The 21,995-nt window shown below is 41.3% G+C and overlaps 2 protein-coding genes across 8 annotated transcripts in view; one reads left to right on the top strand and one right to left on the bottom strand.

Annotated features, from left to right (window-relative positions):
* The first annotated feature begins 744 nt into the window (after positions 1–744).
* SSR3 (signal sequence receptor subunit 3) lies at positions 745–12,608 on the top strand. The gene is made up of 5 exons (XM_079921211.1): positions 745–1,319; positions 2,525–2,651; positions 6,406–6,504; positions 11,133–11,264; positions 12,327–12,608. The coding sequence occupies exons 1-5, from the start codon at positions 1,187–1,189 to the stop codon at positions 12,391–12,393; spliced, it is 558 nt and encodes a 185-aa protein (XP_079777337.1). The 5' UTR covers positions 745–1,186; the 3' UTR covers positions 12,394–12,608.
* A 145-nt stretch (positions 12,609–12,753) lies between these two features.
* Positions 12,754–21,995, bottom strand: part of KCNAB1 (potassium voltage-gated channel subfamily A regulatory beta subunit 1) — a 508,411-nt gene continuing 499,169 nt past the window's right edge. For all 7 annotated transcript variants that reach the window (XM_079921204.1, XM_079921205.1, XM_079921206.1 and 4 more), the window contains one exon: positions 12,754–18,545. In XM_079921204.1, the coding sequence (XP_079777330.1) occupies positions 18,456–18,545 (90 nt within the window). In that variant the 3' untranslated portion in view covers positions 12,754–18,455. The remainder of the gene's footprint in view (positions 18,546–21,995) is intronic.

Below are 21,995 nucleotides of genomic sequence, written 5' to 3'. Positions count from 1 at the left end.
AAAAGCCTGTGTGCAGCAACAAAGACCCAATGCAGCCAAAATTTTTAAAAATATAAATAATTATTTTTAAAAAAGAGAATAGGTTGAAAAAGCCTGAAGACAGAAAGCTCCATTAGAACGGAAGCTGTGAAGGTCAATTACAACTGGAGAAGGTGAGAAAGATCTCTATTAACAGATCTGTTAAGTTGGTTGTTGAAGTTTTGCCTGTCAGTAGATGAAAGAAGCTTTTGCTGAGAATGAAGTGGTTGAGGATTAATTTTTGAAGAAAAAGTGATAACTCGAGTTAATGGTATTTAGTTGTTTTAATCAGCATATTCAATTTTCTGAACTTCAGAGGCCTGTCCAGCCAACATATTGTCTTAGTATTGTTTTACCTAGCATGGCTTTGGAGGCCACATTATTTCAACTAAATCTTTAAAGTAATAAAAGTGTAGTAATTTGTAAATGTATTGGACACATGTTAAATATTATCTTCAGCAATGAGAAGAGTTCCTTATAAGCAAGAGTGCATTTTTTGTACAAAGGTAGGCTGTTACTTTGTTGAAAAGATCCCACACCCTGGAGACCAGCATTGCTGGTCTCTCACCCTCAAAATGGGCATATCATAGGATTCTTGAGGATATTTAATGAAATAATGGCTGTGTAAAGAAGGGGCTCAACACATGCTACCTACCTATACTTATCTTTCTCCTCTTCCCCTTCCAACGCCCCAGTGTAGGTACCCACAGGGCCGGCTAACCATGCGCCCATTGAATGAATGACCATATGACTCAGAGCTCCTTATTTTGGAATTTCGACCGCTTGGCAAGCATGAGTCTACCAGCATCTGTGAAGTGTAACGTCAATAACGTTTTGTTAATTTAAAAAAAAAAAAAAAAAAGCACCCACTAAACTACAAGTCCCGGCTTTTTCCTAGAAACTGACGAGTCACGTGACTTGCCCGGAATCCGGAAGTCTGGCCCGCTCGCCCAATCATGCCGAGAAACCTACGTAGCGGCGCCAGGATGGCCAATCCTGCTGACGCTTGCCCCGCGCCGCGCAACGCCGGGTCCCTCTTCCGCGCGCGACGCTGATGGGTCGTTAGCGGATACGGTGGCCGCGGGGGTGGTGTCAGCGGCCTCTGCCCGGCTTGGCGCCCGGCTCGGAGCCTGACTCGGCCCTCTCGTCTCGCAGCTGCGGTTCCACCATGGCTCCCAAAGGCAGCTCCAAGCAGCAGTCCGAGGAGGACCTGCTCCTGCAGGATTTCAGCCGCAACCTCTCGGCCAAGTCCTCGGCGCTCTTCTTCGGGAACGCCTTCATCGTGTCCGCCATCCCCATTTGTGAGCGCTTGGAGAGAGGCGGGCGGGGAGGCCGCCGGCGGGTCGGCCTGGGCGGGGACGTGGCAGGGCCGGGCGGACCGGCGAGGCGTGAGCCGGCGCCCGCACTCTCCCCAGCTCGCCCTGGGCTCGGGGGCAGCACGTAGCTTCTGTGGGCCTCCGTGATCTGGTCCAGGGTAGTGGTGGGCGGCATCCCAGGAGAGTCACCTGTGGCGCGTTTTAAAAGTACACTAGCTCGTTCCCGGGCCTCACTCCTGCGGATTGTGAGTTACTCGTTCCGGGATGGCGGCCCCGAATCAGTATTAAAACTAACGCTCGGGTTAAGATCGTGTGATGTTAACATTTAAGCATATAGCCTATTTGCTTTTTTTCCCTACAACTATCGTTTGCTCTTACGAGATCTTAAACTTATTACTTATTTTGGAGAAACTCATGAATTAAGATGAGAGACATTAACACCTGCACTGAATTAGAAGTGTAGCTTTAGGAGAACTGCTTCACGCAGAACATTATTTTCCTAGTTTGACGAGAGAAGTTGCTAAGGGCCCGCTCTACAATGTGTAGTAACCCTTTTAATAAGCCTATTAGGGCAATTGTGAAATTCTTACTTGGATGGAAAAACTACACAGCCTTGGCCAAGGTTGTTTTTAGAGCTCAGGGTTCCCGAATGTGAATTTCCTGTCACATTGCTGCACTGTTGTTGGACAGTCAAATCCAGATGTATTTTCTCTTTCGGTTTTATAAAACGCAGCGTGCAGTTAACGTGGGTGGAGCCTTTTGGTTCACTGGCTGCACTGAGCACTGCCTTGATTTCAGATAACAGCCACGTCAGCGTGTAAACTCCGGTTTGGGGCTGCACATGGCGTTTTGGAATGGCCTGTAGTTAGTGTTATAGTACCCTTTAGAATGAAATTTGAAGTCTGAATTGTGATTTTGTTGAGCCAGGGTTCTCATTTTAGAAGCAGAAATCTCATAATGTACTAGTTATAGAAAGGTTATGTTTTTCAAGTGTTCTCAACTAGGGAAACTTGAGACTAACGTTTTACTGGATATCACACTTCTGAAGTTCCCCTTGTACTGTACTGGATTCCCTAATCAGGGCTGTATTTTACCAGGTTTAGCTATAATTAATTCAGCAGGCTTTTGTAACTGGCTGGTAATATTTTGTTTCTTTTTGTATCCCCCCTCCCCCTTTTATCTTAATTCAGGGCTATACTGGCGAATATGGCATATGGATCTTATTCAGTCTGCTGTTCTGTATAGTGTGATGACCCTAGTAAGCACATATTTGGTAGCCTTTGCATACAAAAATGTGAAATTTGTTCTCAAGCACAAGTAAGTATATTTCTCAAGAGAAAGTATATATTGTTGCATTTTTATATAGTAGGAGGTCTTCTTAAAGACCATTTGTGTGTGTGTGGGTTTCAGTAAGCACTATTTTGAGATACATATGTATGTATATTTGGAGGGGGAGGCACATTAATAGTATGAAGGAGTAGCAACTAATCGAAAAGCAGAGACAGTGCTTCTAACACTGCTATGGAAGTGGGTATTGATGGTGGAATTAAAACACTTAAGTACCATCCTTAATCATTGGGTTCAGAAAAACAAACCCACCAAGTAAAGTAACATTTTAGAAGTCAAATGGAATTCTTTCTAGAAGGAGTTGTTCCGGGCTCACCATGTAGAATTTTTGGATGTGAAAGAAGTGGTCTTTTTTTCTTATATTTAACACTGACATTTTTAATGCTAATTGCATTTTTCTTATGAGAATATGGAAATGTAAAAGGTTACTCTATTTCCTCTATTTCTACCTTCATTTTATCATGTCACTCTCCTGACAACTCTTCATGGCCTTCTCTTTTCTAAATGTATTAAATCCAGATTCTTCCAGGCCCTGGAATGCAAGTCTTCTGCCTCCTACCAGTGGGGCCTTGTCTTTTAGGATTGGGTCTTAGATCTTCTGACTCAGCTTTGAACTGACTTCTGACTCATCCTTTGAAGGTGACTCGTTCCCTCCCTCATTTAGAATCATCTTTCTTTCCATTCTTACATGTCTGGTATTTCAAGACTTCGGAATCTTTTCCAGAGAAATCTTAACTGTCCTTATTGTTCCTGTGTTAAGCTTTCTAGTGATGAGTAGAAACACATTGAGATGATCTCAGTTAACAGGGATTTATTGTAAGGAGGCCAGAAATGGTCTCAGCAGCTGAAACTGGCCTCAGCAGCCTCTCCACTGTCGTTCTTGAGTCCAGGTTGGAGTCCAGGTTGTGCGTGGCTGTTGCTAGAACGGCTAAATCCAGGTCATCTTTGTTGTCTCCCTGCTTGACAGCCCCTCTTCACTAACTGCCATGCCAGGATTCAGCCCATCTCGGCCTCTGCTGTCCTGGGCTGTCTTTCTTGTGAGGCATGGCCATCTGTGGATAGCGAAGCCCTCAGAAGTGGGCGTTTTGCATCACCCATCCTTTGTGATTCCCTTGGAATTCAGTCCCTTTGGGACCTAGTGTTTTTTCACTTGTTCTACATATCATTTTTATTCGCCTTTTTGGAGTCAAAAATCATGTTCTTTCCCCTCATTTCTCCTTTCGGCTTCTTGAGGGCAACTGCCATGTCTTTTGTTTATTTCCCTTACAATAGTTAATGGTACATTTAATTTAGTTCAGTAAAATTTCAGTGACCTACTGACTTAATACACTCTCTGAATGGAATTATTTTTTAGTCATAGTTTTGGTGTAATATTAAATATTGCTACTGACATCAAAACTCCTACAGATTGGCAAGATTGTTAAGGCTTAAAGAGCCAGCAAGATTCTGAGTGTGGGTAGGTGTTGGTAAAGAGAATGGCTTCAGAGTCGACAGTCTGGATTCCAGTCCCAGCTCTGCTGCTCTTAAATGCAGAACCTTGGGCATGCATTTCATCTTTCTAGACTTCAGATTCTTGAGCTGTAAAATGGGAGTACTAATGGTACCTCGTGGGATGGTGAGGATTAAATATGATACGTGCGACATAAACCATGGTGTCTGGCATGTAATAAATGTTTGTGTGCAGTGTTGGAGAGGTTGGGGGTGAGAGATCCCATAGGAATTTTTTTTTTAATGTGGCATGATTTTAAAAATGTTTGCAAAGATGTTTTTTTATCTCAGTTGGCTGAGAGCTGGGCCCGTGGATTTCCCTGTTTTGTTTTAGAGCATTCAGCGCTGAGTGAGGTTTGTTTTCTAAGAGCACTGAGATGGAGGGTAGGGCTTCTTGAGTTGTAATAAACCTACAGTGTGGCTGTTAATGTCTCTGTTAGGCGAGTATAGAATTGTAGACATAGAAGAGAAATTAACTAGTTATCTGGTTCAGTGTCTTCAGGAAGATTTGTCATGTGGACAGATGATTGACTATTTGTCCAAGAGATGCTTAGAGCCAACTCCTGAAAATAGTTTATGCCTGTGTCCTAGCACCCTGACAGTTGGGGGTGGTGGTGTGTGTGTGTATTTTTTTTTACCCTCTATTCTGCTAAGAAAGGTTTCTGCTGTAAACCATGTCCATTTCTTATCAATTGGCCTTTCCTAGAAAAAAGCAGTCTTATGGGAAGTTCAGGAAACACTTAATAAGTGCCTGGGATTTGCTAGAGATTAAGAGATGAGAGTCTCTGCCCTGCGGAACTGAACTTTTACATAATAAAATGAGTCAGGGAAAGTGGGACATTATAGTGTCTTAAAGTATCTCTTAAAGCAGCTACCTGCTCTCTTAGCTGCCTTTTTCTTTACGTTTCAGAACTTATTTCCTTTTACCTGTTTTTTTTAGACAAACTGATTTTCCTCCCTCCAGTTATCAATCTGTGGAAAAATACATCAGTTGAAGCTGACTAAAGGTTTTCTTTTTAATAATGTCACTTCTAACTTGATTCTTGAGTGAGAGATAGAGATGGAGATACAGGTAAAACCAGCCTGAATTTGTGCTTAATTTGTAGCCCAGAAGCTCATGTGGTTGGAGAAAGGTTGAGAACTATTGCCTTGAATGATCTTGGGCTTTTCAGGAATCCATCCTGATTTTCCCACAGTTTCCTTTGGTCCACTGACCAGAACTTAATATACATAGTAATGAGGATTGAGTAATTGAACATAGATTGAACAGATATCTGTCTCTATGGTGCACATCCTGTTGCTTTCAATACATCTCAGTATCGTGTTGAATGTTTTCTTAGTGGGACTTTGTAATTGTTATATTTTGCTTGTGATCAGTTATTACTTTTTCTATGTTTATGGCTAATCAGTTTCTCCCATATTATGAAAAATAAATCATGTTGAATTTAAATGTCTAATCTTTGGGAGGCTTTTTGTATTTCATCACAGGTTAAATTTTATCCTCTCTTTCACTAGCAACCCCATCTGATAAAATTCACCTCATAGATTTTTTTAGGATTATGTCATTTCTTTCTTTATCTGACTTATCACTAAAGATTCTGATCTGATTTCTTGAATAACACTTCCAGCCTTTTCTGGCTAATTCCGTATTATCTCTTGGTGCAACTCTCAAACCAGTAGTTTGTTTAACTAAAAGTGCTCTGGTCACTCCTTAACCATGTGGTATTATTTCTTTTTAGTGAAATTCCCCTTTGGAGTAAAGTTAAAAGCTTTACTTTAAGATATTACAGCTATTAATTCTGTCTTTGTTAAGCTTAGTTTTCTCTCCTGTTATTTATTGGAATTGAAATCATGTATCATTTGCTAATGCCTTAACAAATTTATTTGTGGAACAGTTAAATTATGAGTTAAAACAAAGTGGAGCTATAATGATTCATAACTAAACTGTGTTAATAGCATTTGACTTTTATTTCCATATTAAATACCTAACTTAGGAAAATTCTTCCTTTTAAGCAGAAATCAAAACACATCACTAATAAACCACATCTTGGAAGTTTCTTGAACTCCCTTTCTTTTGGCTAGCACAGTGTAATAAACTTGGAACTTTCTGTCCAGCTTATTTTCTTGAAATGTAAAGTATATAGTTGCCAATACAAGATACGAGTACAGAGTGTTTCTGAGAGAGTGTGATGTTCACTCCTGGAGCATGTGGAAACCTTTTTTCTTTTCCTTCCAGAGTAGCACAGAAGAGGGAGGATGCTGTTTCCAAAGAAGTGACTCGAAAACTTTCTGAAGCTGATAACAGAAAGATGTCTCGGAAGGAAAAAGATGAAAGGTTTGGCTCCCTATTTAAAGTGTTTGTGGTAATCAAAAAGGGGGTTGTTTGTAGAAAATAAGTTTTTGGTTTCTGCTTAGAGCATGTGGATATTAGAATTACCTGAGGAAAACGTTGGTATTAGAAGTCAGGGTAATGAGAATAATAACTGACTTTTTGAGTTTTTATTACTACCAGATACTTTTCTTTGTGTTGTACACAGTTCATTTATTCCTCCAAAGAGCTCCATGAGGTAGGTACTATTGTTTTCTCCACTTTACACCTGAGGAATCTGAGGTACAGAAAGCTCGGGTACCTTGCCCAAGGCCATAGATTAGCGTGTGGTAAAACCAGGATAAGAGTGCAGCTAGTCTGACTTGAGAGCTTGTATTCAGCTGCTCTGCTGGAATTTAGGAGCCTGCAGAGCTGTGTCCAGTGCTGGCTCTGCCACTTGGTAGCTGTGTGACCTTGAGGCTATCACCTAACCCCTCTGGGTCTGAAGAGTTTATGTTGTTGTGTGTTAGCATTTTTAGGTGGTGGTATTTCTGCTCCTGAGCTTTCCTGGGGACATCTGGTTCTTGGTTATCTGCATTGTTTGGGAAAAAGAAAAGAATTAGGTTTGTCTCCTGTTGCCGAATTCTGTGCCACATTTGTTAGTCCCACCCCCAATTTTTCCTGACAGCTGCTGTTAGAAGGCTAAAAAACAGTCTGACATCTGAATAGAAGTCTCTGAATGATTGAGTAAACTTGTGCTTAAGAGTTGCCAGATGGTTTAATAGAGTCATGAGTCGAGGCTGTTTTCATGGATCTTAAATTTTAGTATCTACGAGGTGCTTTATGAAACGGAATTTTTATCCCACTTTTCTCCAGAAAGACTTTGTGGGGACTTGCAATATTAAATTGCATGTGAAACAAAGCAATACAATTTAAAAAGATCAGAAACCGTTTAAAAGTAAGAAAAGGTGGATGAACAAGGACTCAGCATTAGTTACAGCAGTTGGGCACTAAACTCAGCTCTGAGCTTCCAAGTGTCAGAGGAAGCATCCAGAGTCACCCAGCTTTCATTGCTGGATGAGAAGCAGCGTGCACGTCCTTCTGGAAAGAAACTTTCCTGGCGCTGAATCTTGGAAGGACTTTATCAAGTGGATCCTTATTTAAGGGACACTGAGTAACTTAATGAACAGTGTCTTCTACTGTGGTTTTGGACAGGCACCAGAACATTATTGAAATGATTACGTCCTATGGATCCTTCATAAAACTGAAGGCACAATATTAAACTCATGACAGTGAAGGCCTGTTTTCTATGGAACCGCTTTAAAGACCTCTGGCTCTGCATAGCTTTTGTTTTTAGAATTGCAAAGTTTTTTTTTTTTAAAGATTTTTTTGATGTGGACCATTTTTTAAAAAATTAATTAATATTTATTTTTGGCTGTGTTGGGTCTTCATTTCTGTGCAAGGGCTTTCTCCAGTTGTGGCGAGCCGGGGCCGCTCTTCATCGCGGTGCGCGGGCCTCTCACTGTCGCAGCCTCTCCTGTTGCGGAGCACAGGCTCCAGACGCGCAGGCTCAGTAGCTGTGACTCACGGGCTTAGTTGTTCCGCGGCATGTGGGATCTTCCCGGACCGGGGCACAAGCCCGTGTCCCCTGCATCGGCAGGCGGACTCTCAACCACTGCGCCACCAGGGAGGCCCTGCATAGCTTTTTTTTTTTTTTTTAATTTTTTTTTTTTTAAATAGCTTTTTTATTGCAAGTTTTTGCATAGGGATAGATATTAGAGAATCTAGACCACTTTCTTTTAACCTTTTCATCAAATTTTAATATTCATTAGAACATTGGTTCTTAAATGGAATGCACATCATAGTTACCCAAATTTCAAAATGCTTGTTACAAGTTCTTACAGGTCTTACAGGTTTTAGGTGATTAATTGTATCAGAGATGGCAGATGGGTCTCTTCTGCCCACTACAGACTTGCCTGATTTGGTCTGGCACTTTTTCTTGATCCTGGGATGTGTCTCAGAATCTTTCTCAGTGTGGTGTTCAGGTAGTCTCCACTAGTGGATCAGAGTTGGAATTGGAAATGAAACCTCTTCGCCGTTGTCTAGTCCAGGTATTTCAGAGTAGGATGAAATGGAGGTTTTATTGATATATAAAATGCAGACTGTCAGAATATTATAAAATTTTCATTCTTGTCACCAGTAGAAACGTGTGCTGTTTGTAATTCTCTCGCAAAGGCCATGCTGGATACAGTTGTACCCAGGTCTGTACTCATTATTGATGCTGCTAACTGGATCCAAGACTCCCTTTAAGATCCAGTATTTTTCTTCCTCAAAGGATTAGTTACTTCCAATAGATTTAAGAGAAGGCTTATCGGCATCTTTCTGCCCAGAAGGGTATCTTCAAACCTCTATCTAAAATCATTTGGAATACGGACTACATGCCACTTTGAACCTACTTTTCTACCTTTCCAAGGAAATTAGCAGAGGAGAATCAGATTCATTAACATTTGTCCCAAGGTACAAATGTTATTTCTCCTTGACTTACTGACGGTCCATCATTTAGTATTATCAGATTGTAAGAGTTGTTGAGTTTTTTGGTCTCAACTTTTCTCCTGTTTTAGGAAGTGCTCCTTGGAAAAATGACTGCTTGAGAAGTTCTCCCAAACTAGATTTCCTACCAGTGAAGCTTTTGTGGAACCATTGCTGATGAGGGCAAATGGAGGTCCTAAACTTTTTCAAAATAAACCAGGGTGGACTAGAAAAAGTTGAGAGCTGTCAGACAGTCCTGACTGTGTATACCCTGATGTAACACACGGTCTTTGCGAGCTGGGATAACCTAAAGGATTAAGCCACTCTTTCATCAAAAATGTCTTGAAGATGGTTCTGATTCAGGGCATGATGGGGAGTTAGGGAAAATTGCTGCGGTGGAGGTGTGATAATTTAATCACCAGCAGTAAAGGCATGCTAGTGGCCTACTTAAGGAACCTGTCTTCACTGGGTCTTGTGCCAGAGCCTTAAAAACAGAGGCAATTGTTCTGAGTGTTTTGTAGCATTAAACCGTGTTGGGACTATGGATATTTCTGGGCTGGTGTTTTCTTTGATCATTGTTAGAATGGTGTAATGTATTAATTCCAAGTCACGTATAGTTTTTAAATTTACATTTAAACTTCTCTGAAATCAGAAGCTATTTTATAGTTGATAGCTGCATTTAATGTAATGTCCTTCACTTCTTCCAAAGTTTACAGCAAATTGAAGATTTATTAAGTTGATGGTATCTACAGAATCAAGGAAATATGGCGTATGTATTAGAGACCACAAATTTCTTCTGACGAAGATGAGGCTAAACCTTCCATTTAGCTCCTTTACAGCCATGCTTGTTGACTTTGGATTAGAACATTTGGTGACTAAAACATGGCAGTTAGTACTGACGTTAGCCATAGTGCTGTCCTTAGGATTAGTTGGGGCTACTATCTGGCCCCAGAGTAATGTATCTTTCTGGGGGAGAAAACATCTATGGCAATGAGTTACAGCCTTTTTGATAATGACCTGCAGTAAAAAATATATATATATATTTTACTCTTTGACCAAATACACTTTTACATACACACATGTAAATCTTTCACAGAACAATAATTATTACCCTACTGTATGTGATGCACTTGATACTTTTCTGTTTTTTCCTTTTTTTCTTTAACATGCTGGTCTCAACTCACTCTAATTTTTCCCGAACATCAGATCCACTCAGTTGATTTCATGTCCCACTAATGGGTCACAGCCTACCTACTCTTTTAACTTTGTAAATTGCTTTACAAAGTTAATTAACTGAGGGAAATAAAGGTTCCCTTATTCATAGGCACCCTGGAACTTCCTGTTGCCTGTGTGAAGAGGTAAAAGAAAAGGTTGATAAAGTACTAGTAAATTACTATGATATCATAATGCGTAAAGAAGATTAAATAAAAAGTAAATGGGTTTCACAGAAGTTAAAAACTCCTCCTAATGGTCAAGCAGATTCTTAGTTTGAATTAAATAAAGATGGATAAAGAGAGTCACAGACAAGTCTGCTTCTGTGATGCCACAGCTAGCTTTGTCCATGGGCTTGTCTTAAGGCGAAATATTGAAGGCTGACATCTGTAGACTGTAGAGGGTCTCAAGCCTCAAACAGCTGAGAAAGCCCTGTCAGGCTGCTAATCATCAAGTTTGTTTTGGGTGAGTACCTAGAGAAAGATGCCTATTTCAGTTGCTGATGAAACCAAGCTAATTTCAATTAATCAGTCCCTTCCTGCAAAGCTCTAACTGCCTGGGAAAAAGGTAACATCCCCAGCAACTGTTTCTTGAGCATGGATAAAGTTTTTGTCTTTTTTGGCTGCATCGTGCGGCTTGTGGGATCTTAGTTCCCTGACCAGGGATTGAATCTGGACCCCAGCAGTGAAAGCACCGAGTCCTAACCACAGGACCACCAGGGAAATTCCTGAGCATCAGTAAAGTGAAATATCTTTTTCAGTAGGAAAAAGGAGACAATGCTGACTGAATTTAATATTAAAAACAGATTCTGCCCAAAACACTTAAGGAAGAACTTACTATGAGCTAGAGCCATGTGGTATTTAAAATTTTTAGTACCTGTTTAAAAACTTAAATGACTTGTTTTGTGTCCACAGAATCTTGTGGAAGAAGAATGAAGTTGCTGATTATGAAGCTACAACATTTTCCATCTTCTATAATAACACCCTATTTCTGGTCTTGGTCATTGTTGCTTCCTTCTTTATACTGAAGAACTTCAACCCCACAGTGTATCCTTTAAAGGTTGATTATCTTTTTTAGAAGTCTAGAAACAGTTCGTTTTAGTTTTGATTTGTCTGAGTTATTTTCTGGTAACAAAAAACGACACAGGGAGTCAGTCCTTTAAAAAGCACCGTGACCTCAGGCAAGTTTCTGGACATTTAAAATACGGGCTTTTGGTTTGATCTGAAGTTCTTTTAAGTTTATGAATTAAGACTTCATGATAAATAAGTATTACAAAGCAGTCTTACGTATATGATGATGTGTACCTGCCTAGTTTAAAAAAACTTCTAAGGAGACAAAGCAAACTTGCCTTCTTTGCTACCTCCTGGCATGAGCCCTGTGTCTGCTGGTACTTTGGGGCTTTGGGGTTGGGTGGATAGGCAGTGGAGTTAAATTGGCACGTTTCATAATAGCTTAACGGTGTTTCAAGCTGCTCTTAAATTGAGCTTTTGGGCAAGAATCAGTCTTCTCTTATTAAGGTAATTTATTAAAGGTATTATCCAGGGATGTGCAGCCAAACTTTTAACCATTGGAGATTTTGATGTAATAAAATATCAGACACCCTCCAACTTGTATCTCCTGGGATTACTGGAGTGGTGTGCCCCAAACACTCTAGTCCTGAGGCTGAGAGTAGCTGCAGACTTTCAGAACCTCCTTGCTTTTACAGGCTAGTTGTAGCCAAAACACTGATAGACAGAGAAGACTTATTTTTCCTTTGCTCTTGATGTGGGGGTTGGGGGGTTGGGGAAATCAAGTCCCTTCTTCCTCCCCATGTTCTTTGATCAGTTCGTTTCCTGCAGGTTAAATGGAATTCAGATGTTTTATTTGTGATCATGTGTTCTAGGTTTCTGTCTCAAGTGTTTTCTTTTTAAAATTGGAACACGTTTCCTGTGAATGTTCTTCATTCTTTATAATCTCCTCTCTTGTAAATTGCATTTGCAGACATTAATGACATTATTGTCATTAGACAGCGGCAGGAGGGAAACAGTACATTCCAAAGAGATGGGTTCTTTTTGTTTTGTTGAAAACCAATTTGGGGTTGATTTTTCCTTAACATTAAATTCTTACAGGAACTACATTTTGTCCATAAGTGCTTCGTCGGGCCTCATCGCCCTCCTGTCTACTGGCTCCAAGTAGAGCACGTCAGCTTCCCTCCACCGCCCTGGCTTTGTGTCTATGGGTGGCCTGTGGTATATGGAAAAGTAGCAGGGTGGTCAGGGTGGAAGACACACAAGCTGTTTTTGTAAAAGTCTGGAGTTTGAGGGTTTGAAAAACCCAACAAAATGTAATTCAATATTTGTTTATTGGCTCTTTTTTTTTTTGACAGATTGTTGAAATTAAATGAATTGAAAGGGAAACTCAAGAGTACCAGGACATTTATTAAAAGGCAAAAGTGTTGCAATATGTTATAATCACAAGGGGAGAAAATAACTTGTTTCCTTGACTTGTCAGAGGTCACAGTAACCTGGACTGAGCTGTTATTATTTATAATAGTAGCAAGAAGTTAATAATTGGTTCTGTGTGTTCCAAGCACAATATTACAACTTTTTTTTGAACCACAAATATCAGAATGAGTCCTCTCCCTCTGGGGGATTGAACAGAAGCTTCATGTTTGCAAGTCTCTGAATTTGTGATTTGAAATAACTCAAAGTTAAAACATTAGTTTCTCCAACTTGGAGAAGAGAAACTTGTGGAAAAGTTGTTCTTTTTTTTTTTTTAAAGGAAGAAAGGCAGCCAAGGTAATAATCTAAAAATAGTGCCTAGGCATATGAGAGTTGTCCTATGTGGTTATTAAAGTACACACTGCTCAGCTCTATAGCTTTGGTCCTGGGTGTCCAGGGAGGTTAGCTTGACCCTACCATGTTGGTTTGACCTATTAAAAGAATGGAATCATTGTTTTCTCTTGACCGGGGTCTCACATCACTGGAGGAATGTTCAATAAGAGAAGCGCTTTCCTGAATATTGATGTGTAAAAGACCAAAGTAATTTTTGTGATCTTAGTTCTGGAATTCTAAGAACTCTCCAAGAAATTACAGTGGTTTTGGTGCTGGTCAGCATTTTTCCATGAGGACTTTTCATAAATTTGACCCTTTAGTCCAAAGGTTCCTATCAATTGTAAACAAAATATTGATCTCTTTAGACCTTGTGGGTCCAGCCAAGAGCAGTCTCTTGCATTTTTTAACCAGTGTGTTTACAGGTAATTATTTTTTTCTATAGGCCACGATTTGAAAAAGTTTGGGAAACTCTTCTTGAACCTACATCACTTAAAAGGTTATGGACTCACAGGTGATAATTCCTGTCAGCTTTTGACCACATCCAGTACTTTTCTACAAACAGTATCTTAAAGGAAATATACTCCCAATGGCTAATCTTAACTTTAATGTTTGGTTTCTACTTCTAACTTTAAGGTGAATGTTGCAAATAATATTCACCATTTATAACTATAGAAAGATATTCACCAGGAGTCCATCTTCCAATTCCATGCTGTTGGATGTTTTGGGAAGTCACATCTAAGAACCTGGAAGGAAGACAGGCCAGGAGTACATTTGCCTAGTGACCCAGATCATCATTATCTTCAACTGAGGATTAGATTTCATCATTGCTTTTAGAAGTCTGCAGTTCTTTACTTTTCTCTGGTACATTGTTATCCATGTGCCACCACTGGGTAATAAGGGGTTAATGGGGAAGTCAGAAGAAAGACCCTGCATAGTAGTTAGTGTAGCACATAAGAAGTTTATTTTTATTATGTTTTAACTTTTTTTTCTGTTGATTAATAACTGGTCAGTAGTTTGGTGGCGTGGCGTTTGTACCAATTGCATTTGCTTATTTGACAAATGACTATTTGACAAACCATCAATGTCTACTGTTTGTTACCAGAGCTGGGTCAAGTAATTTTTTACCTGTAATTTTTAACTTGCAGGTAAAAAATTGCCACTAGGTGGCAGTGCCTGTATAGATGGGAAAAAAATTCTTATAATACAGTATACCTGAGATGGGGTGGCAAAATAGGGGCATCGGTGTGACGTTCTTAATAGAGTGCCTCTTGAGTTAATAAACTGAATAATTTGTAGAAAAGTGAGGAAGCAAAATTTGGTTTTGGTCCTGAAATTTTCCTATGGCACTTTTTGTTTTTAATCCTGATAATAGTTTCTAACTTTCTATACTGTCAGATAAATTCTGACCTATAAGTTCATAAGACATATTCTGATGGTTCTGCAGTTTTAACTAAGGATTTACTGTACCAGTGCTTTACTCTTAGGAGCTGTGGAACCTTTTCCCCAGCACTCTCCGTGTCACCTAGAAAGACTGTGTAGCACATAGAATTATGATGTGCTGGATCTGGCTTAGTTTAGTAAAAGCCTGCTGGAGAATTTTTATCTTAAAAATACCTCTTATCGGGCTTCCCTGGTGGCGCAGTGGTTGAGAGTCCACCTGCTGATGCAGGGGATACGGGTTCGTGCCCCGGTGTGGGAAGATCCCACATGCCACGGAGCGGCTGGGCCCGTGAGCCGTGGACGTTGAGCCTGCGCGTCCGGAGGCTGTGCTCCACAACGGTAGAGGCCACAACAGTGAGAGGCCCGCGTACCGCTAAAAAAACAAAACAAAAAAATGCCTCTTATCCAACACCAGTAAAATAAAAGGGGTTTTGCTGTAATTGGGATTCAAAGTGATTTAATTCCTGTTTTTACACCCCTTGTGATAAGTTAGAAGTTCATTTATAACTTAATACTTGGGTTGAAATTATTCTTAGCCAGTAAAAATCTACTGGTTGACCTATATGGTATATTATTCTAACTTGGATAGAATAATTTGAAGCAAGTTTGAAGTTAACAAATGTGGAGATTGGCTTTATACCCAAAATTCTTATGAAAGGTCTTACTAAGTTTTTTCTTTTTTTGGTCACACCGCATGGCTTGTGGGATCTTAGTTCCCTGACCAGGGATTGAACCCACGCCCTCAGCAGTGAAAGCACAGAGTCCTAACAGCTGGACCGCCAGAGAATTCCCAAAAGGTCTTGCTTATTGAGTATCATTAAGTTTTGCTTTGTAAAATTTATATTTTCCTTAGACTTCTTCATAAGAACCATGTGATTAAGTATATCATCTTTATTACATTATTTCATGTTAACCATTAATTTCCCATGCATGTAAATGCACATTTTTGTAGTTACTGATCAGATGCTTGTAAGGGCTGTAAGGGGTTATCTCCCACACCTCCTTGGACTCCCAAGTAGGGGGATTCATTGAAGATTAGGAGGGTCTTTTGGGTGGTTGGTTTGATTTTCATGGAGGTGGTTACAGATGAACTTCTCATTGGCCTTCATGAGTTTTCATTGCATTTCTTTGACCTTTCCTTCTTAACTGATCCTGAATTTGGATTCATTTCCAAGTTTTTTTAACTTAAAAAATCACACACACTTTTTCATAAAGCTTTAAAGCTAAAAAAAATCACCCCTAAAAGAGCACTGGACTGGAACACAAAATACTTGGGTTCTAGGCCTGGTTCTACCATCAACTTGCAGTATGAGTTTGGGCGAGTCCTTTAATCTCTTCAGGCCTGGGTTCCTCATTTGCAGGGAGTGGGGTGGTCTCAGAGGTGGCGAAGGCCCCTTGAAGCCCTGCCATCAACCTGGTGACCCTTGCTGCACACTGCGGATGAAGATGAAGTGGCAGTTCTTACAGTGGGAAGCCAGGCACAGGGCTTCTAGTTTTCATTTCCCTTGGCTGAGGTTTCAGTGTGTGGCTGGCTGCCACCCAGGTTACCCTTTGGAATGGTATGTTCTCTGCCAAGGAAATCTTTCCAGAAAAGAAAGGAAAATGAGAGTGCATGGAAATTTTTCTTAAGGATAGAACTGTGAAATGTACTTATCTAGTATATTTACCATGGCACATGATTTGTATATAAAACTAGATGTTCCCACGGCCAAGCAATGTTGGTATTTGATTTTAATTTGCAGGTTCTTTTAAATGCGTTTGAGAAGCTTTAACCTTAGTACGGAACATATCTAAAACCCAAGGAGAAATATCTCCAGTAGCTAATCATTTTCTCCATTAACAAGAGAAAAAAAGTCTGGGTTGCAAATTAAATCTTTTGATAAATCTATTTCTGTTAGGTATCACTCAGTGCAGCTTACCTGCCAACATTTTTTTTTTTTGCGGTACGCGGACCTCTCACTGTTGTGGCCTCTCCCGTTGCGCAGCACAGGCTCTGAACGCGCAGGCTCAGCGGCCACGGCTCACGGGCCCAGCCGCTCCGCGGCATGTGGGATCTTCCCGGACCGGGGCACGAACCCGTGTCCCCTGCATCGGCAGGCAGACTCTCAACCACTGCGCCACCAGGGAAGCCCCCAACATTATTATTATTTAAGTGATTCTTACTGCCTGTTTTATGAAGATGGGTGTGTGTGTGTATATATCTCCTATAATGATATATATATAGCCTTATAATGATAGATCAGATAAAAACTAATTGTGAGATTAAATGCACAAATGCTTTTATTACTCTAAGCAAATAAACTGCAGTTCCAATTAGACAACTTCAGCTCATTTATGCATACTGGATTGATAGAATGCACAATGAACAACTGAAAAATGATCCATTTCCATCATTAATCTGATACGCTTGGGTAAAAAACGCACTGTTTCCCTATTAGAATACAGGTAATAGTAATCAAAAAGAAAATTTGTTGGTACGTCACACTAACATTTTAAGTTTGAGAACTTAATCATGAAATACATATCTGGAAATGATGGCAGAAAATAGCATTTTAAGCTGATAGTACATTTCTTCTGTAAGTCTCAGTGGTTTCTACATGGGGTCCTGTTGGCCAGAAAATTAAATTAGAATTTCGTACATGCTCAGGTGTCCAAATAGAGATAGAGGACCCTCCCCCCTCTACATACACCTTAAAAGTGGGGAAAAAAGTTTTCTCCCTCCTTACAGGTACACGCAGTATACTGTCAGTTTTTCTCAAGTCATATATTCATGAGAGTAGGTAGCCAAGTAGTGGCAGGGCGGGATATACCTCAGCTTCTGCGTGCCACAAGGCTAGGCCCCATTAATCCATGCAAAGAACTTTCATGCATATAGTTTAATGCACACAGTGTGATTATGGAATTAGGAAGTTCTTTAACATTTACTTTTCTTTGGGCAAGTTGCTTCACCCAGCATATGCTGAGTAGTGACAGCATTTTTCTCAAAGCCCATGATTCACTTTCATGTTAATAACTTCTCAAAAACACCAAGCATGTAAAATCCCAGTGCTAATTAAACAGCAAACATTTGCCTTTCTGGGTATTTTACAGATTTACTTACAAAACTGAGCATGTGTATATTTATTTTTAAAGCTCAAATATTTAAACTTGCAGAAGCTGTGCCTACAAGCAGTCAAAAGTATAAAGCAGGTTTTAGGAAAATGTAGGTAAAAATGAACACTTCATTGCAGATACATTTTATTCAAAGCTAGGCTTCCATAGTAGTGTAATTCTCCCTTTCATAAGTTAACCAGACTGTCTCTGGTTAAAGACTAGGGTCTTCATCCTTTTACCATCTCTCCATGCAAATGGACATAACATTAGAATCCTAATAGACCACCTTGGAGGAATTGCTATACAGGGCCATTTTTGAGGCCAAGCAACACTAAATATTTAAAAGGTAACGAAAGCAAATACCTAGGCATTTCACTTCTGTTGAATGACAAGTGAAAACAACTCTTGCTAACATGAATGTGAAAATAGAAAAAAAAATGTAAAATTGTTTCAGCTGATTTTTCAAGCAAGACTTCGGAGTGAACAGAGCCTACTCTTTCTGATGCAATCCACATTGCATCTGTGGATGTTGTTCATTTGAAAAAATATATCTGTACAACCTTCTTTAAGTTACTAAATGCCTGAAGGTAGTATGTCTTTCCCCCGCCACATGCTTTCCTTTGCATAAACATGAGATGTACAGAGCAATGTAAGAACAGGTGACTGCAGTCCCAGATAAGAAAATAGAATGGATTTTCCTGGTTGTGAGTTTTCAGATGTGTTCATAATTCAGGTGCACAGTGGTAGCGACAGCAGAAACCTCAGAATCCGGGGAAACTAGAGGTTGAGCAGTGGGCTGCTAAGTGATTCAGAACACCGGCTAGTAACACCGTTCTGTACCTGTATAGACTGCTGCTTTACCCATGCAGCTTCTGCGGCTCATGCACTGCCTTATGATCTATAGTCCTTTTTGCTGTAGGGCTTGTTGCGCAATATGTTATCGATCTCATTTACCACGTGTGATGTCATCTTTGGGAGAACCTGAGAGCATGAGAGGAACAAAGAATGTGGTTAGTACTTGGTACTTGTTCTTTGTGCTCAATATTAAGCAAAGTCATCTAGAATTGGATACATTTATAAACCACCACCAGAATGCTACCTCCCCAGCAGACAGGAAGCTCCCTAAAGTCAGGGGCCTTGTTTTGTTCACACTTTATCTCCAGAGCCCGTAAGAGTACTTGGCCCATAGTAGGTGCTCATAATTATTGGTTGACTGAGTAAATGAAGGCTCATAGAAATATAGAATATCTAGAGCAGCTCTGTCCAATAGAAATGAGAGCCATATATGTAAATTTAGATTTTCTAGTGGCCACAGTAATGAAAGTAGAAAGCAGGTGAAATTAATACATGTTTTACTCCATTATATTCGAAATATCATTTGAACAGGTAGTCAGTATAGAATATTATTAGATGCTTTACATGTTTTTAAGTACTAAATCTTTGAAATCTAGGGTACATTTTACACTTGGAGCGCATCTCCATTTGGATTAGCTTTAATAGCCACAGGTGGCCAGAGGCTACAGTAGTGGATAGCACAGGTCTAGAGACTAAGGAGAGATTCAGTCCAGCTGGTGGACAGAATCCTGGTGAAGGATGGCCACAGGTTAACAGGCATCCCAGGTAGATGGAACAGCATGAAGAAGTGAAAAGTCTGTGAAACGGGGTGATACAAGTGTAGAGTGAGTGGGGGAGGGGTGGGGATGGTGGGAATAGAGGAAAGGGAAGTTGAGGTAAACAGCGGAAGGCCTTGAATGCCATTTTTTGGAGTTGGGACTTTATGCTGTAGGTGGTGGGGAACTTCTCAGGACTTCTTAGCTGGGAGTGACCCCATCAGACACATGGAGGTATTCTGAAGGAAGAGTTGGAAGGAGATTGAAAGGGGACACATGTTAGAAATTTGTTGCAGTCCTAGCCAGACACTGAGAGCCTTAACTGGACAGTGGCGGTGGAGGAGAAAAGGAGAGTGCCTCTGCGGGACATTCTGGAGGCTGATGGTGATCTCACGACTGGGTGACTAGGAAGATGCTGGTGTAGGTAATTAATTGTTGAGAGACCACAGGAGGAGAAGTTTGGAGCCTAAGTTTGGGGTAGGATATGCTGAGGTGAAGGTGCCTTTGGGATCCCACGTAGAAGTGACTTGCAGGCAGCCAGAAGGGCAGCTGTGGAGCTTAGTGGCAGTGGAAGGACTGGAGTTGAGAATTTGCAAGTCATTTGCACGGTCATGCTCAATGAAGCCCTGGGGAAGGATGAGATCATCTAGGGCCAGCAAGCATTTATTGCAAGAAGTGGGCCAAGGGCACACATTACACCATAAGACAAGGGACAGAGGCAGGCTTCTTGCAGGAATAGTCTGAGCCTGTGTGGAGTCTGTGGTGAAATACATTCATGATGACTGATTCTGAGGTTTCCACCTCACCCTTCCTCTGCTGCAGTCATGTTGGCCAGCGTGACCTTGTCTCCACTCACATGCTCTCCCCAGAAGCCTCAGGGTTTGGCAGGGTGGTAGAGCTCCTTCCTCACTGGTCTGGTAACATTTTCCTCTCTGAATGAAGCTAAAGCACATTTGGTTTCCCACTAGCCTTGGAGCATCAGAGGATCTCAGTTACTGTGCGATTTAAATGTGAGACTGCAACACTGAGACTCAAATCTAGAAGCTGGTTGGAAGTTTTGTGTCTAGAATACAGTGGGCTAGCCATGTGAGGAAAAAAACTCTTCATTCACTACACCAATAAGAAAAGAGATCTAAACATTAGTAAAATGAAACCATAAAAGTACTTGAATAAAACATGAAAAAATAATAGTGTTATAAGACCTAAATGTTCAAGAGAAGCCATACATGAAGAATTTTATGGGAAGTTGCCCAATTTTTTAATGTTGGCAACTGTTTTAAAACATTTTCGTCCCTGCAGGTCACACAAACATCCCATGAGCTAGCAAGTTGCACGCATAGTAGTATCCTGACTGCAGTAATTGGCGGGTGAGGGGAGGTCTGGCTAGCGTTGCCGGCTGGAGGCATTAGGGGAGCTCTCCCAGGACTGGGTCACTGTCAAGATGGACCTTGGGGATGGAGCCGGATTTGGCCAGCCTGGGGTGGTGGACACTTTGCAGGAGGAGGGCCACTATTCTGGGGATTAGGATCCCAGGGAAGGGAGGGGAGGGGAGATGAGCCGTGGACGGGAAGGCCCGACCGCTGAGGAGCCTGGACTTCTCTGAGTGGATGGTGGGGAGCCTCGAGGTGCTTTAAGGCTGGAGGGTGGGGACCTGTGCAGGTGATGGGCTGCCTGCAGCTGTGGCTCCTCTCCAGCCTCTCATCTCTTGAGGCTCTGATTTATAAATGCCTCTCTAGTTTATGCTCACGTTAGGCACATTCGCTCCTTGGAGCAGCTGCCTTCCTGTGCCCATTAGAAACTTCTTTTCCTTATAGATGCTGGCACTGCACTCTTTCTATCCAGTCCCACCAACTGCTGCAGGGAGCCCCCAGCCACACAATCTACTCTCACCACATCAAGGGGCCCAGTTACAGCCTGCCAAGGGTGGAATCTGTGGCGCTGGGCTCACGGGAGGTGGAGTAGAAAGGGAAAAGGGAAGGTAAACCCTCCTGGTAGCAGCCTCCCTGCTTGGACAACATCCCTTTTCTCTTACCCTTTGAGCATGGAAGCCCCATCGTGCCACCAGCCAGAGCCTTGCTAGGGAGGAAGTGCTTTGGCAAGATGACTGCCTCAGTTTTCCTCTGAAATGTTATCTTTGGCTACCTGGAGTATTGCCACAGCCCAGGAACTACCTTTTCTCTTTTTTACCATCCCAGGCAGTATGAGTCCCCCCTTGCAATGGCAGCCATCACTCTATTAGCTGACAGGAATCCTTTTTCTTGCCAAGCCATCTGCAAGTCATGCCTCTCTTTCCAAAACCTGCAGACTCCTTGACCTTCATGGCCACCATCCTTGCTAGTCCAAGCCACCATCACCCGTCACCCGGACAACCTGTCCTTGCCTTTCTTCATTCTGCTTTTCACACAACAGCCAAAGCAATCTTCCTCCTCTTAAAACCCTCCAAAGGATTTGCTGTGAGTAGAACAAAATTCTGACTTCTCTAGTGTTCCGTGTGACCTGTCCCCTGCCCCCGCCCACCGTCCTTTATGCTCACTGCATGTTGACCACATTTGCCTTAGGCTGGTGCTTCCTGGAAAAAGCCAAGTGCGTCTGCGTCTCAGGGCCTTTGTACTGCTCTTCTGTGTGTCTGCTCCTTCCAGGGCTTTTCACGTGCTGCATCCTCCACTTGAAGGCTTCAGAATAAGCATATCCCAGAGGAGCTTTTGGCAAGGACATTATCTAAAGTGGGCTCACTCATTTCCCAGTTAGTCTCTATTACAATACCATCTTTAGTTACTTAGTAAACCTTCTCACTTGAAATTATTTTATATGTTTCTTTATC

The sequence above is a fragment of the Stenella coeruleoalba genome (assembly GCF_951394435.1).
Source record: "Stenella coeruleoalba genome assembly, chromosome: 5".
Taxonomy (NCBI): domain Eukaryota; kingdom Metazoa; phylum Chordata; class Mammalia; order Artiodactyla; family Delphinidae; genus Stenella; species Stenella coeruleoalba.
This window is presented reverse-complemented; position numbering and strand designations above follow the sequence as displayed.